The sequence below is a fragment of the Alligator mississippiensis genome, chromosome 1, assembly GCF_030867095.1.
Source record: "Alligator mississippiensis isolate rAllMis1 chromosome 1, rAllMis1, whole genome shotgun sequence".
Classification (NCBI taxonomy): Eukaryota; Metazoa; Chordata; order Crocodylia; family Alligatoridae; genus Alligator; species Alligator mississippiensis.
Genome location: NC_081824.1, coordinates 134,199,826 through 134,222,548, shown reverse-complemented (window position 1 = coordinate 134,222,548; position 22,723 = coordinate 134,199,826). Strand labels below are relative to the sequence as shown.

The 22,723-nt window shown below is 40.8% G+C and overlaps 1 protein-coding gene across 1 annotated transcript in view; it reads left to right on the top strand.

Annotated features, from left to right (window-relative positions):
• The window catches only part of NOX3 (NADPH oxidase 3), an 80,956-nt gene that overhangs the window by 3,008 nt on the left and 55,225 nt on the right, over positions 1 to 22,723 (top strand). Inside the window, exons 2-4 of the mRNA XM_059724171.1 lie at positions 15,501 to 15,596; positions 15,799 to 15,909; positions 18,599 to 18,683. Coding sequence (XP_059580154.1) covers positions 15,501 to 15,596; positions 15,799 to 15,909; positions 18,599 to 18,683 — 292 coding nt within the window. The remainder of the gene's footprint in view (positions 1 to 15,500; positions 15,597 to 15,798; positions 15,910 to 18,598; positions 18,684 to 22,723) is intronic.

The following is a 22,723-nucleotide window of genomic DNA, read 5'->3' as shown; positions in this document are numbered from 1 at the left end:
AAAGCCCTCTTTGTCTACAAGGCAGCCTCCTTTCTCAAGTCATTACATCAAGGCATGGCAGATGAGATCATAGGATAGGAAGACCATAGGGGAATGAGGGGGAGGCCCAGAAAGGTAAATGCACCATTCTGGCACCCAGAGGCGCTTTACACACCCATAGGTGTGTTACAACTACTTACTTATCTTACAGGATTGGTGGGAGAATTAAACAGCAATGTTTGCACAATATTCTAAATATGGAAAGAGCTACATTATTGGTGAATATTATTACTGATAACACTATATGACTTACCTGCTCTCAGTGGTGTTCATACTGTATGATTGTAAATCTATATAAATGAAACAAGATAAAATTTCTAACAGATGTGTTATTAGAAATTACTTGTGAATGGGTGTCTTTTGTAGATAGAATTCCTGAAGGTTTTCCTTTTAAAAAAAATAAAAATCTATATAAGAAAGCTACAGTTTTAAATGCTAATTAATAAAATGTATTATAAAGACCATTTTTTATTTTACTCACTCTCAGAATGTAATCAACAGGAAGAACTCCTGGGAGATCTGAAATTAACCATGTTTCTATATAATGCCTTGCAATCTTCTTTTGTTCTAAAACAATAGGCTTGGGGGGGGAAATAAAATAAAATGGTGAATAAACTTAGACATAAATCCATCTAATTCAATATAAATTTAAATATTTGATTACCTAGTTAAAGCTGGTATGTGTTCCTGCAGATGTCTTAATGTTTAATATGTAAAGTAAAAAGTGAAAACATTTTATGTTTCCTGTAGCAGGAAGCTTGGTGCTCCTACTACTTGAAGGTAGGCTGACTGAGAAGCAGCCTGCAGGTGTGCTGGGGGCAGTTAAGAGTCACATGACCTGCAGGGGCAGAGCTATCAGGAGCTGGAGTAGGACAGGTAGTCTAGCCCTGAGAGCCACAATGAGAGGAGTGTCTGGGCAACACAGCTGAAGCTGGGGTCCTGGTTAACATCTGAGATTGGGTAAGCAAATCTGGTGGTTTGTGGAAAGGACATAGGGGAGGTAAGGAGGTCCCAGCTGGCTCAGGGAGAGAAAGGCCGGGAGAGAGAACAGAGGGCACAGAGAGAGAGCAGGGCTAAAGGGTTCAGAAAGACAGCAGATGGCATAGGGATCAGGTAGAGCTGGGGTGTCTGTAGGTCTCACTGGCCTAGGAGCAGGGTCAGGGTTCAGGAAGGGCCAAAGGCCAGGAGGGCCACAACCAGAGACTGGCAGGGCTGGAGAGCCCATGGATCTCAACTGGCTTAGGAGCGAGGTCAGGATCTAAGGAGAAGGACCAAAGGACAGGAGGGCCATAGCTGGAGATCAAGGGGATCAGAGTGCCTATAGCCCAGAGGGGGGCTAGGGTAAGGACAAATACAGCCAGGAGTCTATAGCCTACAGGGGCAGTCATGATTTAATTAGTATGTGTGATATCTGAGGCATAGGTGTGGGTATTGGGGAGGACACAACCAACATGATTGTCTCTTAAGGCAATGAACTTGGACACCTGTGTTCTTGAGTGTGAGACCAGGCTTGGGGAGCCCTGCCTCCCTTTTCCCAAAAGAAAAATATAGCAAGACATGGCAGACTAGTGGAAGGGGAGATTGCTGTCCCAGGCGATCAACACAGAGCAAAGTTGATAAAGACTCAGGGGGTCTCCAGGGGTATCATGGCCACCCCTGGGGCAGTACCCCATTACAGTAGTGCATTTGCTTGAAAACCAGCCATGCAGGAGCAGGAGAAGTAGACCCTTGGGTGAGTAAGAAAGAGCAAGCAGGACCAGAGATCCCAGAGGTCTCAACTGGCCTAGGCCCAGAGGGCTAAAGGTCAAGGAGGGACTACAGCTGAAGACTGCCAGGGCCAAGAAGCCCAGAGATCTTAACTGGCCAAGAGTGGAGTAAGGGCCTGAGGAGAGGGTCCAAGGCCAAGAAGGGCCATAGCCAAAGACAGACAGGGTCAGGGACCTGTAGCCCAGAGAATAGATGGTTCAGTTAGAAGGAGAAAGGGAAATTACCCAGAGACAACAAGAGTAAGCAAATTTGATAAGGGCTGAGGAGGCTCCAGGAGCATCCCGGCCACCCCTGAAGTGGCACCCCATTACAGTTCCATACAAATTCCAGGCAACTAAAGTCTCTCTAATAATTGAAAATACACTGCATTGCTTAATCTGTCAAGCAATTTCTTTTGGGGCGCATCTACACGTCACCCAAAGGTGATATAGTGACATGCTACATCACCATACAGCAACTATGGTGATGTAGCGATCACATGAGTCTATATGTGACTGAAAGCTACATTGCTGTAGCAGCATTCCCCCGGTATCAGGTGCTGCTATGGAAACATAGAGGCAAAATCTAACTATGTTGCACACATGGCACAGTAACCACTCATACGGTGCCATGCTTTAGTACTTCCGAAAGGTAGTACAACATCATCATATGGTGACATGTAGATGCACCCCTAATCTAACTGCTCTTATGTACATAGGGAGTCTCATCCTTCTCTAAATTACACCAGGATAATTCAGGAGTAACTCAGTTGAAGTCAGTGTTTAAAATGGATACTTGTGAAAATACAATCAGGACTGTTGCCTTAAAAGAACCATTCAGAAAGCTTAATCATTCTTCTCACAACTGCCATTAACAAGATCCCAAGAACTGGTCAGTGTGTCCAGTTGCTTGACCCTTTGGATCTGATCCTACATTCCTTGAGCACCCAAACCTTCAACAGATTGGTACATAATATTTTAAGTCAAAAGAAGTTACAGTTTTTAGCAGTTCTCTTTTGCTATGGCACAGTATCATTTGGGTTTATTAAAGAAATCTAATATACATCTAATTACTTTGAGTTGGTAACATCACCTTAAAAGCTTTTTTTTTGTTTTTAATTTTAACATGAAAAATGAGCAGCTGGGATCAGGCATCACTTGACAATCTTTGCACACTGACTTATCATTACTCCATCTAATATAAAAGGTTGTCTTCATTTTTGTATCACTCTGCCACTTTCCATTTATTTATCATCTCTCCTCATATCATTTCCTCCTCTCCTCTGGTACTGGCAATGGGGGAACAGCCTAATCAGCAACCTGACGATCGAAGGGAAGCTGGGTGACAGTGACCACAAGCTGATCACCTTCACCATCTGCCATAAAGCTGGCAAGTCAGTCAGCAATACAGAAGTCCTTGACTTTAGGAAAACTGACTTTGACAAGCTAAGGAGGCTTGTCAGGGAGGCCCTAAAGGGCCACAACCCAAAGGGGAGGGGAGTTCAGGACAAGTGGTTGCTCCTCAAGGGAGCGATTCTGGATGTGCAAGCAAAGTCTATCCCGTCTTGGAGGAAAGGCAGAAAAAGGGCACAGCAGTCCCCCTGGCTCTCCAGGGAACTAGCGGACCTCCTGCATCTAAAAAGAAAGACCTACAAAGGACAGAGGACTGGATCCACCTCAAAGGAGGAATACTCTGCTCTGGTCCGGACCTGCAGGGACCAAAACAGAAAAGCCAAGGCTGCAACAGAACTCCAGCTAGCTACAAGTGTCAAAGACAATAAAAAATCCTTTTTTAGATATGTGGGGAGCCGAAAGAAAAGCAAGGGCAACATTGGACCCCTGCTAAACCAGGTGGGACAACTGACAACTGACATCCAGGAAAAAGCAAACTCGCTAAATGGGTACTTTGCGTCAGTTTTTCACCAATCCCATAGGACGCTTCTGCCCATTACAGGACAGGGAGGCCCAGATGAGGGAGATTCCTTATCCCCCATCAATGCTGACCTTGTGAAGGAACACCTTGAGAGGCTGGACACCTTCAAGTCAGCTGGCCCTGACAGTTTACACCCCAGGGTACTCAAGGAGCTGGCTAGCATCATAGCCGAGCCCCTGGCAAGGATCTTCAAGAACTCTTGGCGCTTTGGTCAAGTGCCCGAAGATTGGAAGAAGGCCAATGTGGTGCCTATCTTTAAGAAAGGGAGGAAAGTGGATTCAGCAAACTACAGGCCAATCAGCCTGACCTCTATCTCAGGGAAGGTCTTGGAAAAGATTATCAAAGAGGCCATTCTTAACAGACTGGCTGGCAGCAACATCCTGAGGGATAGCCAGCACGGGTTTGTTGTGGGTAGGTCTTGCTTGACCAGTCTTATTTCTTTCTACAACCAGGTGACCTATCACCTGGACAAGGGAGAAGAGATTGATGTCATATATCTTGACTTTAAAAAAGTCTTTGATCTGGTATCCCATGCTCACCTCTTGGCAAAACTCGCTAACTGTGGCCTCAGCCTCACCACGCTCCTTTGGCTGGGGAATTGGCTCCGCAGTAGGAAGCAGAGGGTGGTGGTTGATGGAAGTCAAGTGTTGTGGTGCCCTGTGACCAGTGGGGTCCCTCAAGGCTCTGTCCTAGGGCCTATACTATTTAACATCTTCATTAATGATGTAGACATTGGTGTCAGAAGTGGACTGGCCAAGTTCGCCAACTACACCAAACTCTGGAATAATGCATCCACACCTGAAGACAGGAGGGTGATCCAGGCAGACCTTGACAGGCTCGGGAAATGGGCGGACAAGAACCTTATGGTGTTTAACACCGAAAAATGCAAGGTTCTCCACCTTGGGAGGAAAAACCTGCACCATCCTTATAGGCTCGGCAGTGCCATGCTGGCTAGCACTATGGATGAAAGGGACTTGAGGGTCATGATTGACCACAAGATGAATATGAGCCTTCAGTGTGATGCTGTGGCTAGTAAAGTAAGCAAAATGCTGGCTTGCATCCATAGATGCTTCTCAAGCAAATCCCAGAACGTTATTCTCCTGTTGTACTCGGCCACAGCTGGAGTACTGCATCCAGTTTTGGGCTCCACAATTCAAAAAGGATGTGGAGAAGCTTGAGAGAGTGCAGAGGAGAGCCACGTGCATGATCAGAGGTCAGGAAAACAAACCTTATGAAGAGAGGCTGAGAGCTATGGGACTCTTCGGCCTGGAAAAGCGCAGGCTCAGGTGTGATCTGATGGCCACCTATAAGTTTATCAGGGGTGTTCACCAGGATCTGGGGGAATGTTTGTTCACCAGAGTGCCCCAAGGAATGACAATGATGAATGGTCACAAACTCCTCCATGGCTGTTTCAGGCTGGACATAAGGAAGAACTTCTTTATTGTCCAAGCCCCCAAGGTCTGGAATAGCCTACCACCAGAGGTGGTTCAAGCACCTACTTTGAATGCCTTCAAAAGACATTTGGATGCTTATCTTGCTGAGATCCTATGATCCCTGCTGACTTCCTGTCCCTGGGGCAGGGGGCTGGACTCAATGATCCTCCAAGGTCCCTTCCAGCCCTAGTGTCTATGAATCTATGATTCTATGAATCTCTTTACCTGTTCTTGGTACATGCTTCCTTTCCTGTCTGCTGCTTATGTCTCTTCATGGCTAGCTCCTACAGCAAAGAGATATTTTATAGACTGTGCCATTGGCTGATTTGAATTTAAGGTAATGAAGGAAAACAACATTTAGTAGCAGAGGAATGAGCCCAGAGTATTTACACTTGGCACTTACCATGTATTGCCATGCTATGGCATTAAAAATGATGACCTGTAATTCTTTACAAATACAATTTCCCTTTGCATATGCCACAAAATATTTTCTACTCTGTGAATGTCTACGGCTTAACCTAGGTTTCTGTATGTCATGATGAGTAGCCATTTGCCAGGTATACTTTTTGCTACTCTACTTGCACATGTATGTACAGCGGCTGATATTATAAGGTATGCAGCTGTGACTCCTTCAGATTTCTGCACCAAGCAAAGCACAATTCATCTTTAGCAGGAAATGGGATCTATTAGTCACCTCAGAATGAATTTGGTAGAAAGTCCAAATGAGGAGAAAGAAATCCAACATCTGAGGATTATCCAGATAACATACATTTTTATTGCCTCTGATAATTTTATAGCTATAGAAATGAAAAAGTCTTGCTGTTATATTGTTTAAGCCTATTACTATATCCTTTGGAAAAGGTAATTTTGACAAATCGTATTAAATAAAATATCCGTGCACAAACCCTAAAATTCACATGTGGCTAGGGACAGAAATTACACACAAACCCATATAAGTGATCAGAAACTGGTCTAAACCCGCAACAGAATAGAAGTTCAGTGCCCATAGACCAGTATAAAAATGCCAGAACCCAGTCTAAGATACACCTAGATCCATTTAGTATCAGATTTCACTGATCTTTGTTAAACTGGCCTATCAAACTTTAGTACCAGATCCCTTGATCTCAGATCAAGTTATGTCACAGTCCACAGGCACCCAGGATGCTTTGTGGCCCCCCACTGACCTCTCCCCCTAAGGCAGGTGGGCTAGCTTCCACCCCTGCTCATCACAGAGCTGAGATTGTCCCAGAGCTTAGGCAACAAAGCCTCTGCCCTTCAGCCCAGCCAGCAGAGGCCAGGGAGGGAATGGAGTCCCCTGCTCTGGCCACAGACCCAGCTGGGGTCTTCACAGCAGGGACCAGGCCTGCTACTAAGCTGGGAGCAGATCACTTGTTTTGGGAGTCACAAGTTGGTTATCAACACTCAATTTCTGGTCCAGGGAAGTTGATGCTTGAGGATCACCAGCTCAATGCTAGTAACACTGGCTTCAGCAGATGCTGGCATTTGTGTGGCAATTTTCCCATTTGATGTGGAGGATTTTCCAGAGGCATCATTTGTGATGAAGGCTCTTGAGATGAAAACGGTAGGTCACCCATGTTTCACATCCATGATGACTGCATTGTAGACCTGGATCTTCGTGTCTTTCCAGAGATTGCAATGAATAAATACATGCCAAAGCAATTTTCTAATGGAGGCACTTGCACACTGGATCCTGTGCTGGATCTCCTCATCAATGTTCACTCTCTGAAAGAGGTGGCTACCAAGGTAGAGAAAGTGCTCAACTACCTCCAGGGTTTTTCCCCCGATGGTAATTTGGGGAGAGAGGTCACATGCATGGCCTGGCTGATACAGCACTTTGGTTTTCTCAGCATTGAGGGACAGGCCCAAAATTTGGTAGGCTTCTCTGAAGAGATCCAGTGCAGTCTGGAGGTTTTCCTCAGAATACACAGGGATGGCACAGTTGTCAGTTCATTGCAAGTCAAGGATGGTTGTTTTGAGTAGTTTGGTCTTTGAGCAAAAGTGTCCCAGATTGAAGAGCCCTCCATCTGTTCAGTATTCAATTTCAAGTCCAGAAGGAAGGCAGTTCTTAATAAGAATAAGGATGACTGTCAAATAAATGGAGAACAGATCTGAGGTGATGGCACATCCTTGCTTGACACCAGCACAGATGACAAATGGATGTCTCTCCAATCCACTACACAGAACACTACCACAAGCCCACGGCCAGTAGCTCGGAGACACAGCTCAACCCAACCCTTACTGCCACAAGTGCTTCAACCTCCCACCCTCTAAGCTATGGAGACAGTAAGTATCTCTGTTACTTCCATACCTGGGGGAGCTACAGCACAGCCCCCTCCCTCGGCCCTCTCTTCCTTTTTTTTAGTCTTTACTTCTTCCCTTCTCCTTCATGTATGTCTTCCTCTCCACTCTACCGTCCCCTTAATTCACTTCCTCACCTGTTATCCCTCCTTTCTCCCTTAAGCCCTCTTTCCTGTCCCCTTGCTATGAAACTAAAAAGCGGCCTTTTGTGCCTCAGGACCCACGCTGTAACACAGTGGGCATCAACACCGCCATTGCTTGTCCTCCAGGTATTGCACTTCATGTTTCTCCCACCAAACCTTGCTCCTTTTTATTTTAACTGCACAGATGCAGGTGGCTTTCCCTGTGAGTCAGAATGCAAGATGTATTCACTGTAGAATAATGTATCTCAGATCTGACTCCTACTTCCTTACTCTGTAGAAAGGAGAGGAAACACAAACACCACTCCCAACCTAGCTGCCCAAAGCAGGCACTATTATGTAGTAGCCAGGCATCAGGGCAGGGGAACCAGTCTGCCCTGAGCTAATGATGATCTCAGAGTGAAACTGGTAATGGTCACATAACACATTCACCAAAGTAACTTTCACTGAAGTAAATTCTGACTTCCTCAGCAGTAACTGTACACTGACACACTGTGCATCAAGCATTTACTCCAGAGAAGAAATAGAATGAACATGCCATGTCTCTATACCAGTAGTGTTCAACCTATTGTCTGTGGAATAGGGATGGTCCTCAGAGCCTCTTTACACTGCTCCTGTCTGAGCTTCCTGGCATGTCAATGCAGGCTCTGCCTGGATTCCGTGGGGCTCTGGTCTGGAGCCCCTGGGATGACTGCTGGCGCTTGCCCCATCTTTTTCCCTCCTGCTGAATGAAGTGGCAGGAGAAACAAAGGATGAGCAGTGATGGTGTTCATCCCCTGGGATCCAGAGCCATGGTTCCATTCAGATCCTGCCCTGACAACTTATGAGCTCAGAGAGCTCACTGCACATACAGAGCTCTGGCAATGCTTTTCTATGCATCCCTTGGCCCATTTCTGATTTTAAGATTTGGCCCACATGTAAAAAAAAGGTTGATCATCACCAATCTACACACACTGTGACTTATTCACTCACTACCCATCAAAGTTTCAGTGGGCCTCATGAAAGTGCACCCACAAAGATCGACAAGCCTTTGTGAACCATTCTGTTTGTATATTTTAGCTCTTTTTAAGCACCAAAACATGGCTTGTGTAAAAAATATTTTGCACATACAAAAATCACTTGTGTTCAAATACACTAAAGCAAAGGAGGGAATTGAACTTGGGTTTTTCACCCTTTAGAAAAATGCTGTAGCCTTTAGGATCCAGAATAGCCACCATCAGCAATTTTGTTAATCTAGTACTTTGGTTCCTGGCTTTTTATTGTATATGTCTGTAAAGTAACCTCTTAAGCTTTTATTTCACTAAGAAAAATTGAAAATCTATTATTTGGAATATTGGGTTTGAACATTTTCTCCCCCCAGGCCATCTACTGAACTGAAAAATCAATTATTCACACAGACCTACTCTCAAGATATCATTTGCACAAGCAGAGGAAAACAGATAAATGAACACCTAACTGGCTTATTCACCTTTTATAAAACAAGATTTGAACTGGTAGATTTTCGGAGGTCAAATGAAAGTTTGACGTGAAACCATCATTTCTAAATCTTTTACTTTCCATTAATTAATTAACATGATAAGAAAAGAAATTAGTAGGAGAGTATGAGGGCCAAAACAGGAGTAACCAATTCTGTCAATTTTTAAAATGACATTATAATGGAAATTATTTAGGGTACATCGTTTTCCTTTTTCTTCTGTCTCATTATGGAAGTATTCTACCTCGTTTTTTTGCATTATCAACAAGAATGGGGTTCATCCAACACCTTTCCCAATCACCATGAGTTTTCAAAGATGATGGCTAGTGGCTCTGCAATCATATCAGCCAATTCCCTCAGCACCCTTGGGTGCATCCCATCCAGCCCCATGGACTTGTATATGTCCAGCTTTTCTAAATAGTCCCTAACTTCTTCTTTCACCATGTTGGCTGCTCACTTCCTCCCCAAACTGTGCTGCCTGGTACAGTAGTCTGGGAGCTGACCTGGCCTGTGAAGACTGAGATGAAAAAGGCTTTGAGTACTTCAGCCTTTTCCACATCCTCTGTCACTAGGTTGCCTTCCCCATTCGTAGGGGACCCACAGTTTCCCTGATCTTCCTCTTGTTGCTGACTTGTAGAAACCCTTCCTGTTACCCTTCACATCACTTGCTAGCTGCAACTCCAGTCGCGCTTTGGCCTTCCTGACTTCATCCCTGCATGCCTGTGCAATACTCCTATAGTCCTTCCTAGTTGTTTGTCCAAGCTTTCACTTGTTATAAGCTTCTAATTTGTGATTCAGTTTATTGGGTGAATCTACATGTGCCCCTGACTGCACAGTTGTTATTGCACAGTCATTTACTACTTGCTTTAACAAGTAGTAAATGACTGTGCAGTAACCGTCATTACTGTGCAGTACTGGTGGTTGCACAGGTCATTTACAACTCTACTGTGCAGTAGTGTCGGCATCATGGTTCGTGCCTGCCAATGCTATGGCAACATAGCATCTCATGTAGAAACACCCACTGAAGAGTTCCCTGCTAAGCCAGGGATCTGCACTATTGAGATTATAAACAGTAGCATATAGACTATGAAGGGAAACAGATTGACAAAGAAGAAGATTTAATTTCTCTAGTATGTTTCCATGCAGCTACTTCAGAAGTAAAACCATTAACTTCAGCTCATAGAAAATGTATTTGTCTCCTGAACATGACATGACCCTAGAACACTTCAGGGAAATATTTTTCCACTGGCTCCCTGTTCCCTTGAAGGTAACATTCAAAGCATTGATTGGGTCTGTGAGTTATTTGAAAGACTCTGTCTTACCAGGGTAGCAAAAATGAGCTCTGAATTGCTTACTGGGAATCTTGAAAACTCTGACCTCACTGAAGGCAGTGGCAAAACTCCTATAAACCTCAATCAGGGCCAGAATTTCACCATCTCTGTCCAGTGACAAGATTTCACAGTTGAGACATCTTTCCTAGGGGCTGAATTAGCAATTCAATAGGATCCTAAGTATGCACCTAATTTGCATTAAAATAATAATATGTTTATACAATTTACAGTTATTTTTACTTATATAAATTACTACGTTTTTCTTAAAATTTCTAAAGGAGGATGGCGTGTTAAAATGCTCTTTTAAACCTTTAAGTTCCTGAAAGGGATGAAGGAGATATTGGGCTATCTTCTTTATATAAACATCATTTATGACTTTAGGCTAGTAATTCCTGTATATATTCTGCTACCTTCCTTATCACCACAGTATTTGAATGCCTTACAATTGTACATTAATTGACATAAATAACACCATGTGGAGTTCATTCTCTCCCAGCTTTTCCCCAATGGAAAAATAGCCTGTTTTGGTAACATTTGAGAGGTTCTGTGGATATTTTATAAAGCACTTATTTCTCTGTATCAGTTTTCTCCAGCCATAAATGTATCCTGTCTGGGCAGATCTGTGTAAGGGATTAGCTAAGATCATTATATAGTTTATAAAGTGTGCTCATTCTCTTACTAGTAAATGAAACTATGAACAGCTGTCAGATTAGGTTCTGTCAATCTGACTGCTGTTGATAATATGCATAAAACTCAATGCCACATCTCATTGCTAATATATATGAAAAAGCCATGCTATTACATAAGAATACATTTAAAGTACCCTTAATTCATAAACTGGTATGGGCTCCTTTAAGAAAACTGGCGTTGGGATGAGATATACTTCAAAGCAGAATGCTGCACTAAGATGTGCTGCTTTGATGTGCAGCTGCTGATCCAGAGAAATTTTGGAGCCCAAACTAGCATATGAATCTGCTCTACTTTAAAAGAAAATGTTTCAGATGCCAGTTTTGACTCATTTTTTTTAAAACTGCTGTCTGGATCGACTGTACTTCAAAGTGGAACAACTCAAACCAGCTTTCCACTTTGAAGAACAACTAATCCTGATACAGGTTTTCTTAGAGACCAAAACTGGCATCTGACCTGACTAATATTTCTCCTCTCTCTCAGCACATTTTTATTCCTCTTTCAAGCCTTTCCTCTTTTTCTGTTCTCTGAAAAACAGTGTGGTAGCCACTGTCTTGTTAGCCTGCAATAGTTCAGGGGTATAAGGAAGGTGAATAAGGTTTTGTTCACACTAGGCTGCTTCTGCTGCCAGAAGCTCAGGTGGAAAGCAACAGCTGTTATAGCAGGGGTGGGCAATTATTTTGACTGGAGGGCCACTTAACAAGTTTAGGTAAGCTGTCGATGGCCACAAGGGTAGACCTGCCCCTTGACAGGTGCCCCTCCCCTGGTCGCCATCTTGGGACCAGAAGCCTCCCTCCTGCCTATGTCTAGCAGTGCAGCGGGGAAGAGAGTAGGAGGGGAACAGAGGCTTCTGCCACATGGACTTGGCAGCCAATCAAGGGTAGCCCAGCCACTTGGCAGTGCTGTGCAACTGCCAGCATCTGGGGGAGCCTGTGGGCCTGCTGACAGGCATGCGGGAGTGCCCACAACCTGCTGGTCTCAGCCAGTGCAGGCACCATGCGTGCCCACACACCAAAGGGCAAACATGTGTTCTGTTTGCTCCCAAACTAACCTACACCGCTTACAGAAACCCACATAGGATCCCACCTCAGGGATCATCTGTTTGAACATCTGTACTTAGCCACAGTGGATAGAGCCACAGTTTTGCTGGCAGAACCTGGCAAACTGCGTAGTGAGGACTGGGGTTAATTTACCCTAAAAGGGTTCCCAAAGTAAATAAATTATGCTGAACAGCATAATGAATTGACCAATGCCCATTAGGTTTTAGCTGAAGTTTGTTAGTGAATAATATTTTGAACCCTCCATGTAATAAAAAATGATTCTAGCAAGTTTCAACAGGTGGTGATACAAACTGCATAGCATAGACTGATAACATGACATGGATGAGTGTTTAAAAAGTAGTTGAGTGCAACAAATTCTTTTAAAACTTCAGTAGTATCTTCCAAGTTTCCCCTGTTTTGGATATGCCAGATTTAACTGTATTCACATTTGAACAAACTTACTCCAGCATTTCATTTTTAAGAAAAGTACCTACTGAAAGATGCCTAAGGGAGGCCTCACCTGTAGTACTGTGTCCAGTTTTGAGCCCCACACTCCAAAAAGCATTTGGACAGTTTAGAAAGAACCCAATGCAGAGCAACAAAAATGATTAGGGGCCTGAGAGGCAAGACTTATGAGAAAGGTGAAAAGAACTAGGGTTATTTAGTCTGGGAAAGAGAAGCCTGAGGTGCAATTTGATTACAGTCTTCAAATATGGGGTCAATTACAGAGAGGAGGGGATGGGCTTTACCCGGTGGCCATAGTGGACTGGATTAGGAAAAATGGCCTCCAACTGTACCAGGGGAAATTTTGGTTGAAAATTAGGAGGAACCTTCTGACAATGAGGGTGGTAAAGCATTGAAACAAGTTACCTAGAAAAACTTCATCCTTGGAAGTTTTCAGGAGTAGGCTAGACAGACACTAGCATGGGATGGTTTCATCAGGGGTGATCCTGCCTCAAGCAGGTAGCTGGATTAGTTGATTTTCAGAGAGCCCTTCCAGCCCTACTTCCCTGTAATCCTATGATCATACCATTTCATGAATGAATTTTTGTCTTTAAAGCATAGATGTGAAGTGCCGTTTGGAAGTACCTTGTTGCAGAAAAAGAATGAAACTGGAAGTAAATCACCATCTCATCAGAACATGAGTAGGAATGGGTACTGGGGAGCCTGTTACTCTGGGAAGCCTGAAGGCTGCTATGTCATAGGTGCAAGAGAATTAATTTTACCTCCTTTTCCTGTGAAAATCTCTAGTGTTCAGCTTAGTAACTCAAGCTAGGAGCTGAAGAGAGAGAAGGGACTAAAAAACAATCATTATTATTTGGATTTACTTAGACAAAACCAGATACTGTAACTTGTTCTTCACATTGATTGTAATGATGGTATTGGCTAAATGTTATTGTATGCAAATAAATACCCCAGAAAACAAATCTTTAACAAACTGAAAGGATTCTCCTGTTGGAAGCTCATGGTCCTACCACAAGATACTCAGTTTTATTGAGTTCTATTTGCAGACAACTTATTAACTCCATCTGGAGTAACCCCTGGAAAAGAGGGCACTATGTTGAACAGTCCTGAGGAGGGAATTTTAGAAACAGCTACCCTGGTGAAGAAAGCTTAGTGAATGAAAAGGAAAAAACAAAATCTTTAGAAAAGGATAAGCACTGAACCATAGAAGGTATGAATGTATCTGAAAGAGGCTAAGTCACTTTCTTACATTTTGTGGATGTCAGATTTGAGATTCTGGGGTCTCAAGTGCAAGGCAGTCATAGTGACAACTGAAGTCAGTGGGATCTGTTCTTTGAGCATTTAAATGCTTGGAAGTATCTCAGATTGGGCACCCAAAATGACTGGACACCTTTGAACTTTATCTCTATGCCTCAGCTCTTTACCTCTAAAATGGGAATATTATCATCCCTTCATCAGAGATGGGTATTTGCCAATAATTAATGTTGGTAAAGCACTTGGAGGGTATTGTGATGAGTTCCACTGAAAAGCCCATGAGGAAGCAAAACTATTAACAGTTCTGTCTCCAAACCAAGGTTTGAACAGTGCAAAGGACATAAGAAAATATGAATAAAATAAAATATTAAATAGCTGCTTAATCAGTCAGCACAGTCCCTGTGGTGCACCTAACTGAACAGTCAACAAGTAATTAAGAGACTATCATAAACCAGATTCACATGGGGTCAGACTTACAGTTTTATAGGCAGCCTTTATTTTTGCAACTCCTGACTTATTAAAGATTGACTTTGCAAGTATAAATTATTATTTACCGTTTTTATGTAATATATGGTATTATATATAGTTTTGGTATCATGTAAAATTGCACCATGAAGAGTTTTTAATCTCTGCCCAAACTGTGCTGACAAAAATAGAAATAATGGTTGTACATTTAGTGAAAGAAGCTACCATTTCTTGTTCAATAACTTTATAGTGAGGAACCACTGGACAATGATCAGCTTTTTATTTATACAGGTCATAAGGCATGTCAGGTTGGTGATCTGCTCTTGGCAGGAAGCCCTTAATTAGAAAATTCCTAGAGAGATCTCCAGCTCCCAGTAGGTGCTTATTAAGATCTAAAGACAAAAGGAGTTAGCAGAAAAGTCTGAAGAATGGAGGAAGAATTCAGGATATCTTGTCAGGCAAAAACCACTTGTAAGGCAAGAAAGCATTGAGTGGTAATCAAGATGGGATGCTGGATGAATGAAAGTTTGTCACTTCTCTTATTAGTGAGTATCTTCAATATTAAAAACCCCTAATTGAATATATGCATAAATATTTTAAGCTTGTTTAAAAGACTTTTTTATGGCTTGCTTACAGTAATACTCCCAAGTTAAATGTAAAACTTGCTATAAAATATTCAACAGCTTTTTTATAACTAGATTTAAAACAATTTAAAGTCATATTATCTTATTTTGAATTATTTTTAAGTTGTATTTTAAATCTCAGATAACAGAAATAGTGGTTTGTAATTGTATTTGAAACCTGTGAATTATTTTCGGGGGGGGGGGGGGGGGGTCAGTGGATTGGGACAGGCAATGCATCCAACTCTACTTTTGAAAGTCTTCACTCTTCATTTTTATGCCTTTTGTGAACACAAGCAGTCCCATGATAAATCTTTACCTAAGATCAAGTTTCTAGCACATAGTAAGTGCTGGATATGTCTCCTGTCAAGCAATTGTAGTACTGTATTTGCTCATTCTCGTAGTCATTTTCCACTTCTAACACCTGTAATCTAGCCCTGTGTTTCATGCTGATAGTGAAGTATTTTGCGGTCATTTTAAAGAAAAACCACAACTGATTTAACATGTAGTAAACTGTCATTGGTGACATTAATAGGAGACTTGTCTTCATTATAGCTGGTGTGGCTGGGATTGAATTTATATTTGTTTATTGACACATTCTACTGGTATGAAGAAGAGGATGCTTATACTTATACACGGGTTATGCTGGGGGTAAGTATGAGTTTGATAAATACCTTCTCAAGCAAGAATATTAATACCATTCATACTTTATCAGCAGCCTGCACTGCATTAATTTTTCTGGTATTGTAACAGTAATGTTTTCATTTGAAAAAATTATCTTTAATAAGTTTCCTTTCTATTTCTTCTTCCCCCTTCTACATTTATAATATTTTTTATACTGTTATGTGTACAGTCAGCACTGGCTTGTGCAAGAGCTTCTGCAACGTGCCTGAATTTTAATTGCATGTTAATCCTGTTACCAGTCAGTAGAAACCTTATTTCGTTCATAAGGGGAACAAGCATTGTAAGTACAATTTCTGTTTTTATTTCTATAATTCAACAATGATGTCTATACCAGAAACTTCAAAGAAATGTAATTGTCAGTAGGGAATTCTGTATACTATTTCCTAGTTATAACTTTAAATTAACATATGTCCCATGATTACAAGGAAAAAAATATTTGTAGTAAAACTCACAAAAGAAACACTATTTTGGGGTTGGGTTATGCATAGTTTTGTATTGTGAAGTGGTTTGCATATACACTCAAGTGGCAAGCTGAACAAGAAGAAGAAAATGAAACTCATATTAATAGAGATCCCTGATGTGTGTCCGTGTGTCCATTCACTTACTACTGTCCAGAAGCAAAATAAAAGCCAACGGGGAAAGTACATATGGAAGAACTTCATGAATATAATAAGGATAATGTTTAAATCCTTTTTTCCTAACATATACACAATCTTCACTCTGTCCTTCTCTGCCCTTATATCTTAAGCCTGACTTCCACTGAGGGCAGAATAATGTGCCTACAGCTTATGCCATAGCTTCCCCTCGCAATAGAATTTAAAACTTGGGCTTGACATTATTGTTTGAAAAAAAAAACAAATACAAATTGAAGGAGTGTTGGGGTGAGCTTGTAGCTGTGATGTGCCACACATCCTTCTTGGACCAAGTATTTTTATGTGTGATACCTTTTAATGGACCTTTTATTGGGCACATCTGCACAAGATTTTTACTACACAGTTGACTAATTAGGTGCACAGTAAATGTCTCAGCATCTACACATGTACCCCTATTAGGGTGGAGTAAACTAATTTACTTTGCAGCATGATAGTACCATATTTCATGCTGTATAGGTTGACATGGTGTATATGTCAATCCCCAGCTTTCCAATCTGAAAGGTAAGGATTTTCATAGGCACAGCATATAAGTCAGGGCCAGGCTTGGTGCTCAGCTGACACAGCCTCATCCCCTGCAAGCAGCACTGCCAGTGTGGCTTGCAGGTGATGGGGCTGCACCAGCCAAGCTTGGCCCTGTCCCTGTCCCTGTCCCTGTCCCCTGTGAGTGGCACCAACTCACTGAGCCCAGCGCTGCTCACAGGGGATAGGGATAGGGATGGAGCGGCTGGGCTCAGTAACCAGCTGGCACAGCCTCCACTCTGCCAGTGCCACTCACAGGGGATGAGGCCACACCAGACAAGTACCAAGCCCAGCCCCATCCTTGTCCCCATCCCCTGTGAGCAGCACCTGGCAACTACACAGTTAGTCCAGTAAAAGATATCACATACAAAAAAATCCTTGCCTAAATACAATTGAGTCATTCTCATCCCTCAAATTAGTATAAAAGTCATGAGTTTATAAAATAAGTGCTTAGTGGTTCTTCTTTGTCTTGTTTAGCCCTTCTGGTACATGAGGTTTATGTTTCAAGAAATACTTACACAAATCAGGGGCTGCGTCTACATGAGACTCTAACTGCTCAGTCATTACTGCACAGTCATTTAGTACTTGTATAAACAAGTACTAAATGTCCGCACACTAACCCGAATTGCTGTGCAGCAGCAACAACAAACAGCTTTTTTGGGGACACTACTGCACAGTAGTCCCGAGACTACTTTGCAGTAGCATCACGTCAAGGGTTCTGCCACACAACACTACTCATCAGTAGTCTCGGGCTACTGCGCAGTCTGCATCTCATGTAGATGCTGCCAGGAAGACTTAAAGGAGAAGGCAAACAAACAAACATTGCTAGTTTTGCAATAAAATCATGAGTTGGCAACACTACAGCTATTTGTAGATCCTGCTGTGCCTTGTGGAAAGACTTAAAAAGTCAAGATCACAGTCTAAATCAATAACTGATTCCCCCTGATTTCTACAATCACAACTTGCCCAAGAATACTGAAACCCTCTGAGAAACCCCTGAATAACTCTCATCACTATGGACACAGACAGAAGTGCAGTGTCCTGCTGTAACTGAGAACACTTTGCAGAAAGCGTTCTGAGTTGCAACAATCCCCCAGACCAAACAGAAGATCACCATTGGTTCCAGTGGGGAGGGAAATCTCTGCAGCCGGTTTCCCCTAGCAATGACCCCTGCTCCCTGCCAGCTTGCACTGTTTTCAGAATGGGAGGGGGAACAGGAGCAGAGGGATCTTGTTCTAAGGGTTCCCCAGTCAGAGCTGGATGGTGGGATATGTTAACTGGAGCCCCTCCCCCCTTCCTCCCCCCCCACCTCAGCGGGGCTCCAATGTACCCACCCCACCCTCCAGTGGGGGTTTAAAAATACCCCAAACCAAATTCTCTCTACTCCCTTTCCCCTCCCCCATTCTGAAAACAGCTTGGAGGTTGGGAGGCAAGTGCACACAAATTACAGAAGATGCTATGTTTTGAAACATCTTCCTCTGAACCCTCATGCAACAAGGGTCCATATTTTCACCTGATCAGCTATTTTTTAAGTGGTCTGCAGCTGTGCACTTGTTTGGTCACTGCTATAGACTGCTTTCTGTGGCCAGATTGGGCAAAGATTGTCACTTCTGTCAGCACCCTATGTTCCTGATGCCTAAACACAAAATTTCCAATCAATTCCTTCATTCTATTTTGATTAAAGGAAAGTATTGAACCTGACTGATCCATCTTCTAAACTATAAGTTTGCAATTATAAATGGAGCTAACTCTTAAAATATTTGGGGGGGGGGGTGTTTTTTTGTTTTTTTTGCCAAGTGTGGAAGACGGGCATTAAGGAGACAACTTGACAAAAGCCTCGCATTTCACAAGGTGGTTGCCTATGGAATAGCTGTAAATGCAAGTAAGCTTGCCATTTCTTTGGCATTGTCTTTAATTGTTGTGAATTATATAGTGATTCTACTTCATGTTAAAATCCCTATAACTTTAGATACACTCCTGCTCAAGCATGATCATTTGGTGGGTGAAACTTAAAATAGTCACTTTGTTCTTTAAATGGTTACAAAGAGACGGGAAAGGAGGTAGAACATATATCTTGCCATCTGTTACAATCACTTGCTTATCTGTCATGTCCATTCATATATCAGAGTTCACTTTAAGCATAAACCAGATTTCTAGAAAATGCAACATTGTTTCTTTAATTAACAAACCCAGGAATATAAATTACCTAACTGCTATTTGGTGTATAATTTGTTATACTCCAAGAAAGAAGCAAAATTGTACAGTCAAACCTTTTGTCTTATATTTTACATTTTTGTAAAAATGTTTACTGGTGTATTTAAATGAACAGTTGTGAAAGTGTAGCAGAAAATAACTACTTTAAGGCTTTAATAATTACAGAAATATACACAGCAGCTGATGTCAAGTGACAGAAAGCACCATTCTCTAGAGAGAAAACAGGTGGATTGTTTTGTGGCAGGTTTTGGAGTTTTTGGAAGAGAGAATAAACAAGCAGATGATATCATTGAAAAAGAAATTAAAGGGACATCAGAAGAATAAGCCCTCAAAAGCAAGTGAGAGAAATATTTTGTTTGGGAAATACTTTATCAATGCATAGGCAAATAATTTGTTTCCTTTACATTAAAAAGGACCATAAAAATCACCTGTTTAAAAAGAAAAAAATTCTGCAGAAACTTCAGATGCTAAAAATTCAATCTGCATATAATGTGGAAAATCATATTATCATGTTTGTATGAAAGCAGGTAGCCAGAAGTAAAATGTTTCTTTTATAATATTTAGCAATGTCAAGATGTACAGAGAGAAATCTTGATTTTTTTTTCATGACAAAAGACGTTATATGCAGTAGCTGGATAAAGAATCAGCTACTGAACAAGACTGTTAAAGACTGTTACAAGTTAGTAAAGTGAATTATCTCTCCTTCATGATCAATGCATTTAAATCTGATAGTAGAACAGCAAACCAATTTATAGAGAAGATCACAGCACTTATAATTTTCACAAATGAATCTGTAGGTCTCTTTTATAATAAAAAGCCAGGAATATGTGTCTTGGTTTTCCATGTGGTATTTTTAGCATATTCATTTACCAGCACGCTAAAAATAATTAGAGCAACATTAACATTCTTATCTTGCTTCTCAAACAGTAGACTATCATTATAGAGGTGCATATGCCTTGAAAAAAGTACATCTGTGTCTTCAATTTTTCATCAATTATTATACAAATTCAACTGCAGGCTTTAATTGGCCAGGTCATAATGTGATATAATTAGAGACTGGTGGAAGTAGGCAAGTTGGAGGAAAGCGAGAGTAAACAATGTTATCTATAATCAAGGGCATCATTGAAAATTCAGTAAAGGGAATTCTGCTTAGTTTGGCTTCCTGCCTTTCTGCATGCTTGTCTATGATAAGAGCTGCCTGGGAGTTATTCGCCCACTAATAAATCTTCCTTATAGACCTTCAGCTCTACTAGAATAAAATCATAGTTTCACAGACTCTCAATATGATCAATGAAAATCATTCTAGACTTTCTAACTTAAATGGGACTTTTCAGTCAAAAGGCAGTACCTTGAATATAAAGAGCTTAATAATAGATGAGTAAATAATGTTTCAGAGAAAGCAATATTTCATACTAGGTCATTTTCATCTTTGAAAGAAAATAAATGTATATATTTATAAAATGCTTTCTAAAGCATTATTTGTAATGTAAAGGACATTATTAGATTAGTTTATTAGTGATTAGTTTTTGAGCACTTACAGCTAACCTAAAATGGGTTAATTATTATTGTTGTTGTTGTTATAATTTCTAATATATAAAGAATACTTGAAAAGATAGCTTTTTCTTCTACTTTTTTACATTTAAAACCTACTTTCTTTCCTGAAGAAGGTTTATATGTAGGTAAGGCTACAAGACCTCAGGGGTTATGATACCATAAGAAAGAGAAATTCAAGCAGCTAAAAGGGAAAAAAAAGATTTATTTAGTTAATTTGTTTGAAAAACAGGCTTTCCCCCTACATAAAACTTCAACATTGTATCAGTCCAGAAATTAGCACTTTGCTAAAGCCTGAAAATGTGTTTGCTTTGTTCTGGGCAAATATTGTTTTTTGGGAGAAGAGATTCTTTGCATGAAGATATTTTATTTAGTTCAAACTCCATTCTTACTGGTTTCCAAGACTTCAGAAACCAAAAATTGCAGAAAATGTTCTATCAAACTCTATTTTCAATCATGCCATTTACAGCTCTGCTAGTGCATGCCTCTTTAGGTCACAACTCGTGACAAATACTTGGAAGAAAAAAATCTATTAATAAAAAAACCCCTATCCAAGCAGACTAAAAATGCTTCAATTTCAGTTCTAGTTTTGACCTTCAGCAAAAAACAGGCAAAATAAGATTTGATATTCCTAGTATTTCTATGGGGGAAAAGTTACAAAAGCCCTCCACATCTATCACCTTTTTCAGCACAAAACTATATTTGGGTAGAAGTTTAAACAAATCCTAAAAATAAGTGTTTAAAATTAAATCCATACGGATAAGCTACAAGTGATATAGTGGTTATTCTTAGATATTGGTTCCTTTAGTTACATATTTTTGTTTAATAAGAAATATGTTTTGATTTAAAATTCAAAAGGAAGAATCCACAGCAGAATTAAGTATAGTATGCACCAGAAAGCCAGGAGGGGTGGTAGTAGTACAAAATGTTGGGTAAGTTTGCTGTAGAGTTCATTTGGGGTTTTGGTGAGGCCATACAAAGCTATTGATTTCTGTAAGGTTACAGAGATCAAGATTTTGACCCTTTGATTTTTATCACACTGGGAATAAGATGATTAATTAGTAGTACTGAACTCCAGTATGACTATTATCTTGGACAGGCGTGCAGAAATAGAGAGGAGGAAATCTTGCCTTCAGATAAACACATGCAATTTCTGTTTAGTTGAATGAGAGCCCTGCATGCTTGACTGAAGGCACAATTGGCTGAACAAGACAAGCTAAATTAACCAGACTTTCAAGAATGTAATTTAATTACACCTCTTTTCATATTTAGGAATATCCACTGTAGGCACCATGCTCTAATTTTAACCTTTCTACTTTCCACCCTTTCTCCCATAAGAGATATTATTTAAACACAGATGGAAAATTAAAGGTTCATATAAAAATGAATGTGTATTAAGTGTTTCAAGGATTCCCCATTTCACTAAAAATAAAGGACTAAATCCTTCAGTTGCCTGATTAAGGACTCCAGAATTTGGTCTAAAATGTATGTTTATTCATTGGAAGGGGAAATCACTGGTAAAAAATAAATCCTAGGTTCAGGATCCTAAGCTTTTGCTCATAACAAATATATTTAAATTGAGTACAATATAAACTATGGTAAACTCAAATTTCAGTAATTTGTATGTTGAGTTCTTGAAAGCACACAGTGAAATCTACACACTGTAGATCCAGAAGAGCTCCACAAAATGTATGTTAGGTACCTAAAATGTTTTAACAAATTGCAGCATATCTTGTGCCAGATGTTTTAGTCTGCTACAGCTATTTTACTTAAAGAAACCACACTGAATATGGAATTTGATGTTTGCCTTACTGTTATTATCCTTCTTTAATTTATTTTCGATTAGCTTATGTTAGTAGTATACAAGAAACCCTTCAGAAATATAAATCTAATAAAATCCAGACCAATATTAAAGAACTTTGAAGATTCAGGTAAGACAACATTGTGTATACATTACTTTGAATGTTACTGTTTTTCTGTTTAGGATTATATATATTACCACCTGGCACAAAGCAGTTTGTATGATGTTTTTCAGTCTAGAAGATCTGTGCTGTACCTGTCAGGTACAAGTAGAAACAACTGGCACCCACAACCTGAAGGCTATGACCACAAGTAGTTTTTACTAAGTTTTTACTAAGTTTTTACTAAGACTGACAA